The sequence below is a fragment of the Platalea leucorodia genome (assembly GCF_965183815.1).
Source record: "Platalea leucorodia genome assembly, chromosome: 14".
Lineage (NCBI taxonomy): Eukaryota > Metazoa > Chordata > Aves > Pelecaniformes > Threskiornithidae > Platalea > Platalea leucorodia.
Genome location: NC_138836.1, coordinates 14335433 through 14348714, shown reverse-complemented (window position 1 = coordinate 14348714; position 13282 = coordinate 14335433). Strand labels below are relative to the sequence as shown.

Below are 13282 nucleotides of genomic sequence, written 5' to 3'. Positions count from 1 at the left end.
ACTGACAGTTTTCCATGGTTTGTTGACCATTCTGGATCGGAAAGTTGTGGGTGGGAGACACATTAATTCACCTTATGTGACAGCAGACGATTTCTCTGAATGCTTTAACCAGATTTCCTACTAACACTAAATGTGGTTTTGTACCTGTTTTGTTATATTTAGTGGAAAGCCTCAAGATGTTAGAAATAGCACAGAGCTAGTATCCGCATACATCGGAGAAATCAGCTTGATTTCATTTGCTTTGGTGTTGCAAAATTGTCACAGCCAAGATGATAACTCATGCTTTTTATTAGGTTCATGCCTGTTTGAATATTTTCATGGAGCAAAGTGACTAATGGCTGTGCTATGGGAATCTCCTGCACCCACATTGCTCTCCCTGGGCACTTTCGCCCTCTCCAAGAGAGTTTCTACCAGCAGGCCCAGCTCACCCGTGCTACCCAGATAGTACTCATTAGCATAAATTGATTAGAGACAACTACTGGCGGGAAGACAGTTCTAAAATCCCTAGTGCTGAGCAGTAAGACAATTCACAAAGAAAACAGCAGAATCACCAAGGAAAAGACAGAGGTTTCAAGAAAATCTTTGCAGGCCAAATATGGATTATGAAAGTCACATATACGGTACCTCTACGTCCCTTCTGTAGAGAAGCTTTCTTTGAGCTAGAAAAGCAATATGAAGAGAGGAGAGGTAGGCATAAGTAGCTAAATGGAAAAACTTAACAAGAAGAAATGTTAAATGAAGCAAAGTGGAAAGAAAGTATGAGTGCCCCCCTTCCTCCTCTGAGGTCTTACTCATCATTCAAAGACATTCTAGACAACTCTGATTTAATAATTTTGATTTTTTTTCTTTGAACTCATGGCAGAAGTCAGTCTATTTCAATGGCTCTAGACAGAGCTGACTCTCAAAACTCTACAGACACAACTGATCTGTAATTGCGTCCCCAGGCCACACACATAGTAATTGCACTTGTGTATATAGGTTGAGTGAGTTGATCTCTGCAGTTATTAAACCAGCATGATCCATTTGATGCATGTAATCATGGCAATGATTAGCTGTAAATCAGATTATGAATGGTGTTTGTGCAGCAGCAATCTGGAAATGAGACCTGAGTGCCTTTGAATTTAAAAAGAACTAATGCTGTCTGCAAGCGTCTCTGTCAGAAACCTCCCCTGGCTACCTTGCAACACAAAGAAGTTGGACACAAAAGTTTCTGAGCTGTGTTTGTGCTCTGCCCTCCTGCCTGCATGTATAATACATTTTTCTTCTTTGTTCCTAGGAAGAAGAACATAAATTACTTACCACATTACAGCTGTTGTACACTATAGGATATTATTTTTCTCTTATCTCACTTGTATTAGCTCTCCTTATACTATCTTCACTCAGGTTAGTACCAATTTAGATGCAATTTAAAAGTACAGACCCCAGTATGCACATTCTTCTTTTCATGTAACTGAATTTTTTGCTAAGCAAAATCCATTGATGGCAACGATATGAATACAACAGTATTTTTTTATTTATGCAAATTAAATGTATTCCAGAGGATTTATACATTATTTTTTCTCCTACAGAAAACTTCACTGCACAAGAAACTATATCCATATGAATTTATTTGCATCTTTTATCTTGCGCGCCACAGCAGTTCTTATAAAAGACACTGTATACTACAATATTTACTCCAAAAGACCAAATGATGAATCTGGATGGATATTATACCTCAGTCCTGAGGTAACTTGTTAGTTCATTGCTAATGGTAAATGTGTGCTGCTACTGGCCGTGAACAGTTACAGTTTCAGAAGTTTGCCATGTGGGGGCAAGTTTTGAGGGGTTTGTTAGCTGCTCTTTGAATGCTGAAATTTTGCTGATAAAGCTTGGGAAAATCAATAAAAAAATTCTGATTTGATAAGTAGTAATAGATTGATTTTATATGAAGCCTTGTATAGAAACAACCAGTTAATCAATAGTTATATTTAGAAACATCCAATTAAGCAAAACAACTTACACCTGTAGTTTTTAGGAAGAAATCTACGCATTTATTTGGCACTTACATAACACTGTATTTATTCACTCGCTATGCATAGCACAATGCAATGCACACAAATCTTGCTTTTAAGACAATGTTATCAAACAGTGTATTTGCCATGAAAGAACACTAAGAGAAAAAAATAGTTTAAAGGCTTTTCTGTACTAGGAAAATGTACTCGTTTTCTTACACTTGTTTAGGTAATGGAATAACAACATCTCTCATTTGCGACCACTGGATAAATTATATTTGTATGATGTTGTATGAATATAGTTTGCCCATGTCAACAAGCAAAATTATCTGCAAGATGTTAATGGTGACTATTATTTTAATAGCTCATCAATAAGAAGTCTGATATGCCGATCACATCGATCACAAAGAACACATACCCCAGCCTACACTGTCCCTGTCTTTTCCTACTTGTCACCTCCACTCAAAATCTCTGACAATGTAGAAACCTTTAAATTGTTGCACTCCCCTCCAGCCTCTCCCAAGCAGTAAGGAGAGTCTTGTGAGATGTGACTGAACCATATGTGCTAGTTTTAAAATGGTTGCTAAAGTAACAAGAGAAATACAGGATTTGTCAGAGCTTTTATATATTAACAATGATTCCCAGTCTCTCATTTCTACAGATTGTAGTCATTTGCAGGACTGCCCAGTTTCTCATGCATTACTTTGTTGGAGCAAATTATTTTTGGCTATTAGTAGAAGGAATTTATCTGCATACGCTACTGATAACAGTTGTACTCTCTGAAAGACGACTGCTACAGACATATATTGTGATAGGATGGGGTAAGTACTTAACAATTTCCAAGTTCTTGATTCTGTGGTACTTTTTTGAGTCAGTGGTGGATACTTTGTACTGAGGAAAGAAAAAATCTGAACTCTTTTTTGTTTATTTGTTTTGAAGTCATTGATTGTCAGTAAAGGTATACCAGCAGTGTTACATTCATTGCAGTTCAGCTTGACCTGCAGATACAGGAAATCGGTGAATTGTTTCATAAGAAAACAGTAGCCTAGTGGACAGAACAAGAAGAAATTTGACTATATTTGGCTGTATTTTCTGTCGTCACTGAATATTATGGCCCTATCAGCAACTTCATTGTCTTCCTTTGTGATAGAGCACCTACATAGCAAAGATGTCTAAGCATCAAAAATTTTCTTTTATATGTTCACCTTCCTAACTGACCTTAAAGTTCTAAAGTGCGCTTTAAGTTAGAGGAAAATCTGAAATGCTGCATGATTCAGGTTTCATATTTCAGGCATTTTTCATGGAGTAAGGACAATGAAATTATAATCATTACAGCTGGAATGCTACAACATTTACATGTTTAACGGAAATTTTTGGTTATTGTTATCAAGGCTGTGGCAAACTCTCTTTCAGTTTGACGGTAATTCAAGTCGTTCAGTTTTAGTTGAGTAAAAGTTGTACCAGGCTCTCTCTGTAACAATCACAGGGAACGAAGACAATTCATGTTACTTCTCTTTGACATCTACCTTACATTTCGAATTTTGAAATGGGAATTGGATAGCATCTAAAAAAATAGCCTACTGGAGAAATTCCTAGAATTAAGTGATAAGGCCATTTTTCATGCTTTTCTAATATGACTGTATTAATTTATTAACAAAGAATCATTGCTGTAGAAAAATGCCAATGCTTAAAGCAAGATCCAAAACAGGACTTAAGCATCTAAAATACCACACAGGGAGAAACCTGAGAAAAATGTTTCAAAAGCATGATAGAAAACCCTGTTGAAGTACACAAGATAATTTAGGGCAAAACTAGCTGATCTGAAAGAATAAATATGCATTAAAGAACCCAGAAACATTAACTCTTTTATAGAAATGGCCTGTGGTTACTACTACTGACAAGATTAAAAGATATCTGACTTTTGTCTCTTATAGCATTTGAACCAGGTTTTGAATACACGTGAGATAGTATTGTATGCATGGTTCTGAAGATGTCAGTACAACAGATTGCTTCACTTTGTGCATTGTGTAATCTTGTTATCGGAGATCAATAAAAAAGTACTCAAACCCAGTAATTTTGGCAGTGGCACATTTAATTTTGCAGTATAAAATCAATTAGTTACAAATAACTGTAAAACTCAGTTGACATTGTGCCAATTTTTTCCCTTTTGTTAACAATAAGAACACCCATGCTCTTTTCTTCTTGTTTTACAGATTTAAATCCAAAATAAGATTTTATCTAGCTTTCTGTAACAATAGAAGAACTCTAACAGACTGTTCATCAGCTCACACCTCTTAGTTCTTTAAAGACCAGATAAAAACCAGCATATCTCCAGAAGTTAAGAAATTCAGGTTGTTTTAGTCTAGGCTCCTGAGAAACCAAGGAGTTCTGAGGCCCAGATGATAAATGCAGAGCCTTCATTACTGATCAACATGGTAACAATTTAATAATGTGGAAAGAGCTGAATGTACAGAACAAGGATTAAACAGAGGTGTTTGCAATGGGAACACACATGTTTTCAGAAATGTCAGTCCATGCATACAAAGCAAATGCTTTAACCTTGGGAAAGTTTCATTTCTCATGTGTAAAACAAAAAGGATGATCTATTGTTTAAATCAAAATTATTTCATTGTATAGCATAACCTGATATTTTGACATTCAGATCAGAAAGGAGCTTCAGGAAAAATTGCTTTTAATTGAGGAAGCATGTACTATGGGGAAAGGCATGTCATTGCATACTGGGAAAAAGCAGTTATTTTTTTCACATCTGAAACAGAAGTATTGATCTTCAAGCTAAGTTGAAGTTTAACTTCATCAGGTTAACATAGTACACAATTTGATGTAAATCAGTATTTAATACCTATGATGAAGAGATAAGAAAAGCCTAAAGAAACTAATCATCGATCATCTGGGACACGGTAGCTCAAAGTCAATACTAGATACTCAAATGCAGTTCTTCCAGCTTCCAAGGCAGATGTGAAATTCCACATATGAATTTTTTTTCACCAAATCCACTCACACATTTAAACTGAGAATGATATGTACATATATGCCAGTATATTACAGCTCAGATTCGGTGACTAAATCTAGGTACATATTGCAACATCTCTGGGGATAATAATCTTTTGTCAGGACAAATACAAAAGAGTAACTGGAATATTCAAATGATGCATTTTGGTACCCGGATAGAAATCTGCTGGTTAGAATTATCTCAGAAAATTGGTCTTGTCCCAAATAAAGTCTAGTTTCTCTGGGTAAAGGATCTTGATAAAAAAAAAGATAAAATACATTCCTATATCCTTTTCTGCACAGTCAATGATGAGTCCCAAGTATTCTGGACCAACTTCTTTATGTTTACAGGGAAATTAAGTAGTTAACATTAAAAAAATTAAAACTTTCCTGATTATCTAACTATGAAGTCAAGCTCCATATGATTAAAACAGAATTCTTAATTTTTTCATCCTTATGCCATCTCCCAACCTCTGTCCTTCCTCTGCTCCCCCAGTATGGTTTATGCTGTGTTCATTGAGTGCTTTGAGTGGTGTTTTCATATCAGACTTCCTGTGGGTTCTTAGAATCAGGTAGTGCTTAAATCTTTAGTTTAGTCTACCCAATGTAGGAGGGGATTAATTTTATCTAACAAGGTTAAATATAGGTAACTAATACCGAGACTCTCTCTAGAACCAAAGGAAGAAGACAAGTACTCTTGAAGAGTGAATTATTTCAACGTTTAAGAGAAGTGAGATATTACCTTAATCCTTCCATGTATCTCTAGATATAGTCACATTGGAAGTTGTCTTACATCCTACAGCATCCTTACCTGTATTCATTCACTATGCTGCTGTGAAGATTATTTTTCAGGCTTGAAGTTTTGAACATGCTATCCTATTTTTGGCATACCTCCTTTTCCTTTTTTGCTTCTTCCTCATCAGATGTTAACTACTTTCCTTCACTTTCACACTCATTCCCATCCTTCCTCATCTATTAAAAGTTTCCATCAAAGCATAACACCACACTCCATTGCCAAGCCTCTGGGCTTTCTTCTCTTCTGTGCTTTACACTTCAGAAGGTCCTTCTCACTATCTATGACTTGATTTCTCTGTTCCCTCCCACAGATCTCTTGTGCTATATTAATATGGTTGTATTAGCATACAGGCTGCTGACACACGAAGACCACTGTCTTTCATGCTGGTTAGTGTTGTCTCATTGCTTCCTCACTCTTCCCACTTCTCTAAATCCATTTGTTGCTTTGATCGTTGGAACAGGGACTAATCATTTTATTCCTTCTTCAAACTGCAATGGGACAAGTCTGTTAAGAAATTTGCTCACTACTGTAAGAGTATAAATAATAATGATCATCTCCCTGTCAGTCCCCTCCATTTCTCTCATATCTGTGTCATATTCACTGATTTCCTAAAGGCCTTTTCCCACTAATTAACTTAATTTCTTATTTATATTTATTAGAATTACTACTAAGATGGGACATCTGGCACCTGTCTTACAGACATTTGTAGTACTGCTGCTGCTGCTGAGCCAGCAGGGGTGAACCATGCTTACACCTACTGAGACACACTTCCTCAGCTACTGTCCAGGCACTGCACTTGATAACATCACCTCATCCTCCCGGGTATCACCTTTCCCCACGGGACAACCTCATATTCCCTTGGACGTGTAGCTCCCTTCCCAAGTGGTCCATGCCCTGATTGTTCTCTCAGACTCACTTATTGCACAAATGCCATCTCCCACCCAAGTGAGATCCTCTCTATCTCTTTCCCCATTTTACCCACTCAGAGGTCTATTATCTCTGAGATTATTTTACTTCTGGCCCTTTCCCTGAGTTGCCACACTCCAGCTCTCCCCATGACCTTAGCTAGTGTCCCAGAATCCTGAACAGGATCGTTCTGGCCCCAGTGACCCACATCTCCTTTCCTTTCTGCCACATCCACCAGAAAATCTCCTGTGTGTTATTGGGTTGACAATCCAATCAAACGCCTGCCTTTTGTAGCTCACGTGTCTTGTGCTTGTGATTGAAGCTTGTGCCTGCACATTTGTAGACCACTGGAATAGTGTAGTAATCCTTTATATCAGGGGTTTTTTTTCAGTTTGCAGTCTATGATCTCCAGGAGGGGGGACAACAATAGGGGAATGGGACCATGGATTATCTTTAAGGGGTCCAGGAAAGGTAAGCCAGGAAAACAAGCCTTTGTTAGTTGTTTTAATTAACTAGACAGAGTTCCATGCCTCCACTGAAAACTCTTTAAGGTTCAACAAATAATAATGTTAATAACTGGTGCCTTAGGTAGTCTGTGAGGCCTCAAGTGAGTCCTTATTTTGAATCCTCAGGGTCAAGAATTTAGAAGATTTGGACAGATCAGCAGTGTATGTGTGTATATATATGTATATATCAGTCTGAAAATGCAAGATTCAACTATACAATGAAATTTCATTTTGTATTTGAACTACAAATGGGGAAAGCCAGGATCAGGTTGATTTTTGTACAGTTCTAAATGGAAGAGTGAAAAACATATGTCTTTGCACCACACTAACATATCTGTGTCTTGTATAAACCATTCCACAATCTTGGCTGTAATTGACTCCTTTTCTTTTCAGTTGTTCCTATCCTGTTTGTGGGCCCTTGGGGAATAAGCAGATCAAAACTGGAGAACACAGGGTAGGTTACTAAATAAAATGTGCCTTAGAATACTGGCTTCCTGCTTGCTTAATTTTTCTGGAAGCCCTTGACAGTAATTGACACAAGTATTGACTACTAGATTATATTAAGATTATACAGCACCTATTAATACTTGTTACATTTTCTAGGTTCATTTTAGTACTTTTACATTAAACTACTTCTAGGAATTCTCAGATTTACTTATGCATAAATCAAGAAGTAGAATGAACATTCACTGTTCCTGAAATGAAAGCTATGGCATCCAATGTTCATCTACTTACATGAAGCAAATTGTCAGCAGAAACATCTTCATGGAGAGCATCTTGTTAGTAAGAAAAGGGGACCAGTGCTTTCCTTGGAGACCATCCACACTTTGAGTTTAATTAGTACTCACTGCCATTTTGAAAAAAAATATTGGTTATGGAGGATAATGACAAAAAACTGATATTCACTAAAACTGGATATTAAATGAATGTGTTCAGTATTCGGTGAATGAATCAGTAAGAGTAACTTGCACTAGTAAGCATTATTTTTCCAGTCTTCTGGTCTTCAGTGATGCTGTTAATAGCATCACATAAACTTTGGGGTTTATGTATGATTTTTTTTTGTTCCTTTTTTTTATTCATGGTTCCTAGAGAGTTTTGTTTGGAACACCAATATAGTTATTAAGCAACAATATCAGTCTCATAGAGTTAGATGTTATATAGATGATAAATGACAAGCCAAGATCCTAGAGAGTTTCATGCTAGTTAGCAAGAAGGAACATGTGCATAGGACAAATTAGAAGGTTAGAGCAGGAGAAAAGGAGATAGCTTCAAGGAAACAGTATGCATACTTTTTAGCAGGTCAAGAACCATGTTCACAATTCATAGTTTGCCCATTTCCAGTTTCCAGTTTCAGATAGATAAATTTGAGTAGGATGAATTCCATTATGAAGGTTTGGTGCCATGTACAGTTGTTGTGTGGATCCAAAGACTGAGTTTGCCAGATAGTTCTGAAGTTTGAAGTCTAGGGAAACCTCTCTCAACATTCTGGTGGAAAGATCTTCAGAATAAATACAATTACAGTCGTTGGTGAGACTCTTCCTAGTTTTATTGAATTTATTCTGAGTGCCACCTGAAAAAGTTGAACTTTGTCAACTTCCCTTTGAAATAAATACATAGGTTATGTAAGCTTTCTAATTTTTTTCTATGAAAAGGATGTAATTATACTTTAAATTATTCTTCAGGTGCTGGGTAACAAACGAACACATGGGAATCTGGTGGATCATCCGAGGACCAATGTTGTTTTCCATTGCAGTAAGAATTATTTCATCTGTTCCTAATATCATGCCGAAGTGTGATTGTCTTTGGTGACCCTTTCTCCAAGTATAATCCAATTCTTTAATTAGAAAAGATGAGACAGAAAAAATTGTAAATGAAGTTTCTTACTGTGGGTGGATGGGCATAGCTTCCTTTATGTCTATCTACACACAAGAAAGATTTCAATGTCAACCTCTCAAAACGCTGCTCTTTATCTGTGCAGTGAATTCTGCACAGCTACAGCTCCATCAAACATGTAGCCTTTTGCTTCTCATATTTTTTGCTTCTCATATTTTTTACTTCTCATATTTTTACTGTCATTTTCTCAATGAGCAGGTTACTTAGGAGAGTGCTACCATGTGATGAGCACCACTAGAAAGCTCCAGATTCTCTATAGAGGAGGATCTTATGATAACAAGGATGCAGAGAATTAGCAGCAGAAGTACTGATGGTCATGGGGAGAAAGCATTCACATAATGAAAAAAATTAAGTATAGCATGACAAGACTGAGTTATGAATTTTTTTCTTAAATAAATGCAAAAATGTACACCTGAAAGGCGGTGATAATGAAGAGATGGAAATAGCATGATCAAAACAACTCATGAGGGTATGATTATGAACACAGAATTTTGATAAGTGGGACTATGGTGTGAGTCAAGAACATGTTATATTCTCACGCAGTCAGCAAGGCATAAAAGGATTAGAGGAATAAGTGATTTGTTAGCTAGACAGATGCAAATATTGTAGAGTAGAGATGTACTTTATTCATGTACGCAAATGTGTACGGGGAGTAAAAGAAGGACTGCTCAAAGTGTAATATTGAGGAATTGATGCATTCAATGATTATTCCTCTCTGTTCAGCATTTCAGAGAGCCCATCTGGAATACTATATCCATTTTTAAGACATTAGCATACTGGAGACAGTCCAGCAGAGGCCATCAAGACTGTTGGGGCCTGGAGCACATGATGTACCAAAAGAGGCTGAGAGAATGGGGTTTGTTCAGACTTAAGAAGAGAAGGCTAAGAGGGGATCCAATTGCTGTCTTCAGTAGAAATAACAATGAGTGCATATGGGGCCAGGAGAGTACAGCAAAAGGATGGTAGAAAATAGACAAGAGCTGTAACACACAAAGTTCAGGCTAGGTATAATGATATTTCTAAAGATAACTTTCTAACTTTAATTCAGATATTCATATCACTACTTGGAGAGCTCCTGTCATCATCACCCAAAACTAGAGGAAAATACTTTTTCCTGAGTTTTTTTCCTTCATTTTTCATTGTAATTAGTGCCATTTTTGTCCTTTGATATTTTGGAACAAATAAGATATAGTTTCCTACTACAGACCAATACACAGAAATATCAAGGTGGACATAAAGTGACAGAATGGATAAACTTTTGTTCAAAATCCCTCTAACTAAACTTGGCAAAAAGACAGGTCAGCTTACATTTATATGTAAATAGATAAATACACATATAAGTTATTCCTCTAACATAATTTTTAATCATTGTTTTTTTATATTACATTTTGGGATCTTCTGCCTTGGTGCTATTTCACAGATTCAGATAGCCCCAGCAGTTTAATTTATTCTGAGCATGTAACCTCTGATCATTACCAGTGCTTACAGTCATTAAGTATTAGAAAATACAGAAAAAGTGTTAAAGATACAGCACTATGTTAGACTTTATGGACATTTTATGGAAGCTGGTGAAGGGTCTAGAGCATAAGTCTTATGAGGAGCAGCTGAGGGAGCTGGGGTTGGTTAGCCTGGAGAAAAGGAGGCTGAGGGGAGCCCTCATAGCTCTCTACAACGACCTGAAAGGTGGTTGTAGCAAGGTGGGGGTGGGTCTCCTCTCCCAAGTAACAAGTGATAGGACAAGAGGAAATGGCCTTAAGCTGCACCAGGGGAGGTTTAGATTGGATATTAGGAAAAAATTCTTCACTGAAAGTGTTGTCAAGCATTGAAACAGGCTGACCATGGAAGTGGTTGAGTCCCCAGCCCTGGAGGTATTTAAAAGACACGTAGATGTTGTGCTTAGGGACATGGTTTAGTGGTGGACTTGGCAGTGCTAGGTTAACGGTTGGACTTGATGATCTCAAAGGTCCTTTCCAACCTAAATAATTCTATGATTCTATGACATCTTTCTACAGAAGAACAAACAGCAGCTAGAGGACTGTTGAAGCTGTTTCACCCCCCAGCAATGTGTATAGAGGACCAGGCTCAGCTTCTTCCTGGGATGACTTTCTTAAAGCGAATTGCCTGTCTGTTGAGACTTGTAGTATTGAGTCCCTGAAGTGGTGAAGGAGAAGTGGCAGCTAGACCTTTTCCTCATGGAGCATAAACTGGTGTACAGGCCAAAAGTTCCTAAACTTTTTCTTGTGAGACATAGAATCGTAGAATAGTAGAATCATTAAGGTTGGAAAAGATCTCTGGGATCATCAAGACATCTTTATCAATGACCTGGAGGAGGGGATTGAGTGCACCCTCAGTCAGTTTGCAGACGACTTCAAATTGGGTGGAAGTGTTGATCTGCCTGAAGGTAGGAAGGCTCTACAGAGGGACCTGGACAGGCTGGATCAATGGGACAAGGCCAATTGTATGAGTTTCAACAAGGCTCAGTGCTGGGTCCCGCACTTGGGTCACAACAACCCCATGCAACGCTACAGGCTGGGGGAGGAGTGGCTGGAGAGCTGCCTGGCAGAAAAGGACCTGGGGGTGTTGGTCCACAGCCGCCTGAACATGAGCCAGCAGTGTGCTCAGGTGGCCAAGAGGGCCAATGGCATCCTGGCTTGTATGAGGAATAGTGTGGCCAGCCGGACTAGGGCAGTGATTGTCTCCCTGTACTCGGCATTGGTGAGGCCACACCTCAAGTACTGTGTTCAGTTTTGGGCCCCTCACTACAAGAAAGACATTGAGGTGCTGGACAGTGTCCAGAGAAGGGCACTGAAGCTGGTGAAGGGTATGGAGGACAAGTCTTATGAAGAATGGCTGAGAATTGGGGTTGTTTAGCCTGGAGAAAAGGAGGCTGAGGGGAGACCTTATTGCTCTCTATGACTACCTGAAAGGAGGTTGTAGTGAGGTGGGGGTTGGTCTCTTCTCCCAAGTAACAAGCGATAGGACAAGAAGAAATGGGCTCAAGTTGTGCCAGGGGAGATTGAGATTAGATATTAGGAAAAACTTCTTCACCAAAAGGGTAGTCAGGCACTGGAACAGGCTGCCCAGGGAAGTGGTTGAGTCCCCATCCCTGGAGGTATTTAAAAGATGTGTAGATGTGGTGCTTAGGGACATGGTTGGTGGTGGACTTGGTAGTGCTAGGTTAACAGTTGGACTTAATGATCTCAAAGGTCTTTTCCATGATATGATTCTTATTGGATCTTATTCCACAGTCCTGTTTTGTTTAAAATAAAAGTGCCATGGGGAAAACGCCATACTAGTTTGTGTGTTGCTATTTCCTGAGCAGCTCTATTCATGTATTGTCAGCCTGGAATAGAATGATGGCACCTCGCTTGTATATATATTATTGCCACCCAGAATTTCAGAGTACTTCAAAAAGGAAATCATTATCTGAGTTTAGTGGTGGAGAACTGGAAGAGACTATGATGGACGTAGGTCTTAACACTGATCTTAAAAACTCCATGTATGATTTGGGTTTCTTTGTCCCACATTGCATTAGAGTCTTTGCACATAGCTAGCTTTTTAGATTTTGTATTGAAATGGCTGTTTCTAGCTGTAATCCCAAGCTGCTAGTAAATACTTTTATATTTTTATTGTGGGGTACTTACTAGTACATTGTATCAGTACTTACAATAGGATCACCCTGCTGAGACCTTCAACAGCGCTGACATAGGGACCATGGCATAGCCATTGTAATGACCAATTCAGTGTATGGGTTGGATGAGCAGACGGTGAGGTGAACTGAAAACTGGCTGAATGGCCAGGCCCAGAAGATGGCACAACATCTAATTGGAGGCCAGTAACTAGCAGTGTACTGAGTACTGGGTCCGATCCTATTTAACATCTTCATTGATGATCTGGGCAATGGGGCAGAGTGTACCCTCAGCAGGTTTGCAGATGACAGCAAACTGGAAGAAGTGGCTGAGATGCCAGAGGACTGTGCTGCCATCCAGAGGGACCTTTCCAGGCTGGAGAAATGAGCTGACAGGAACCTCATGAATTTCAACATGGAGCAGTGCAAAGTCCTGCAGCTGAGGAGGTACAACCTGAGGCACCGGTATATGCTGGGGTCTGGCCAGCTGGAAAGTGGCTTTGCAGAAAAGGACCTAGGGGCCACGGCAGACACCAAGTTGGCCATGAGCCAA

The 13282-nt window shown here is 38.7% G+C and overlaps 1 protein-coding gene across 1 annotated transcript in view; it reads left to right on the top strand.

The window, feature by feature from the left end:
- Positions 1 to 13282, top strand: part of GLP2R (glucagon like peptide 2 receptor) — a gene marked incomplete at both ends in the record, with an annotated part of 43218 nt that overhangs the window by 17726 nt on the left and 12210 nt on the right. Inside the window, 5 exons of the mRNA XM_082326926.1 lie at positions 1277 to 1383; positions 1569 to 1725; positions 2653 to 2812; positions 7602 to 7662; positions 8891 to 8960. Coding sequence (XP_082183052.1) covers positions 1277 to 1383; positions 1569 to 1725; positions 2653 to 2812; positions 7602 to 7662; positions 8891 to 8960 — 555 coding nt within the window. The remainder of the gene's footprint in view (positions 1 to 1276; positions 1384 to 1568; positions 1726 to 2652; positions 2813 to 7601; positions 7663 to 8890; positions 8961 to 13282) is intronic.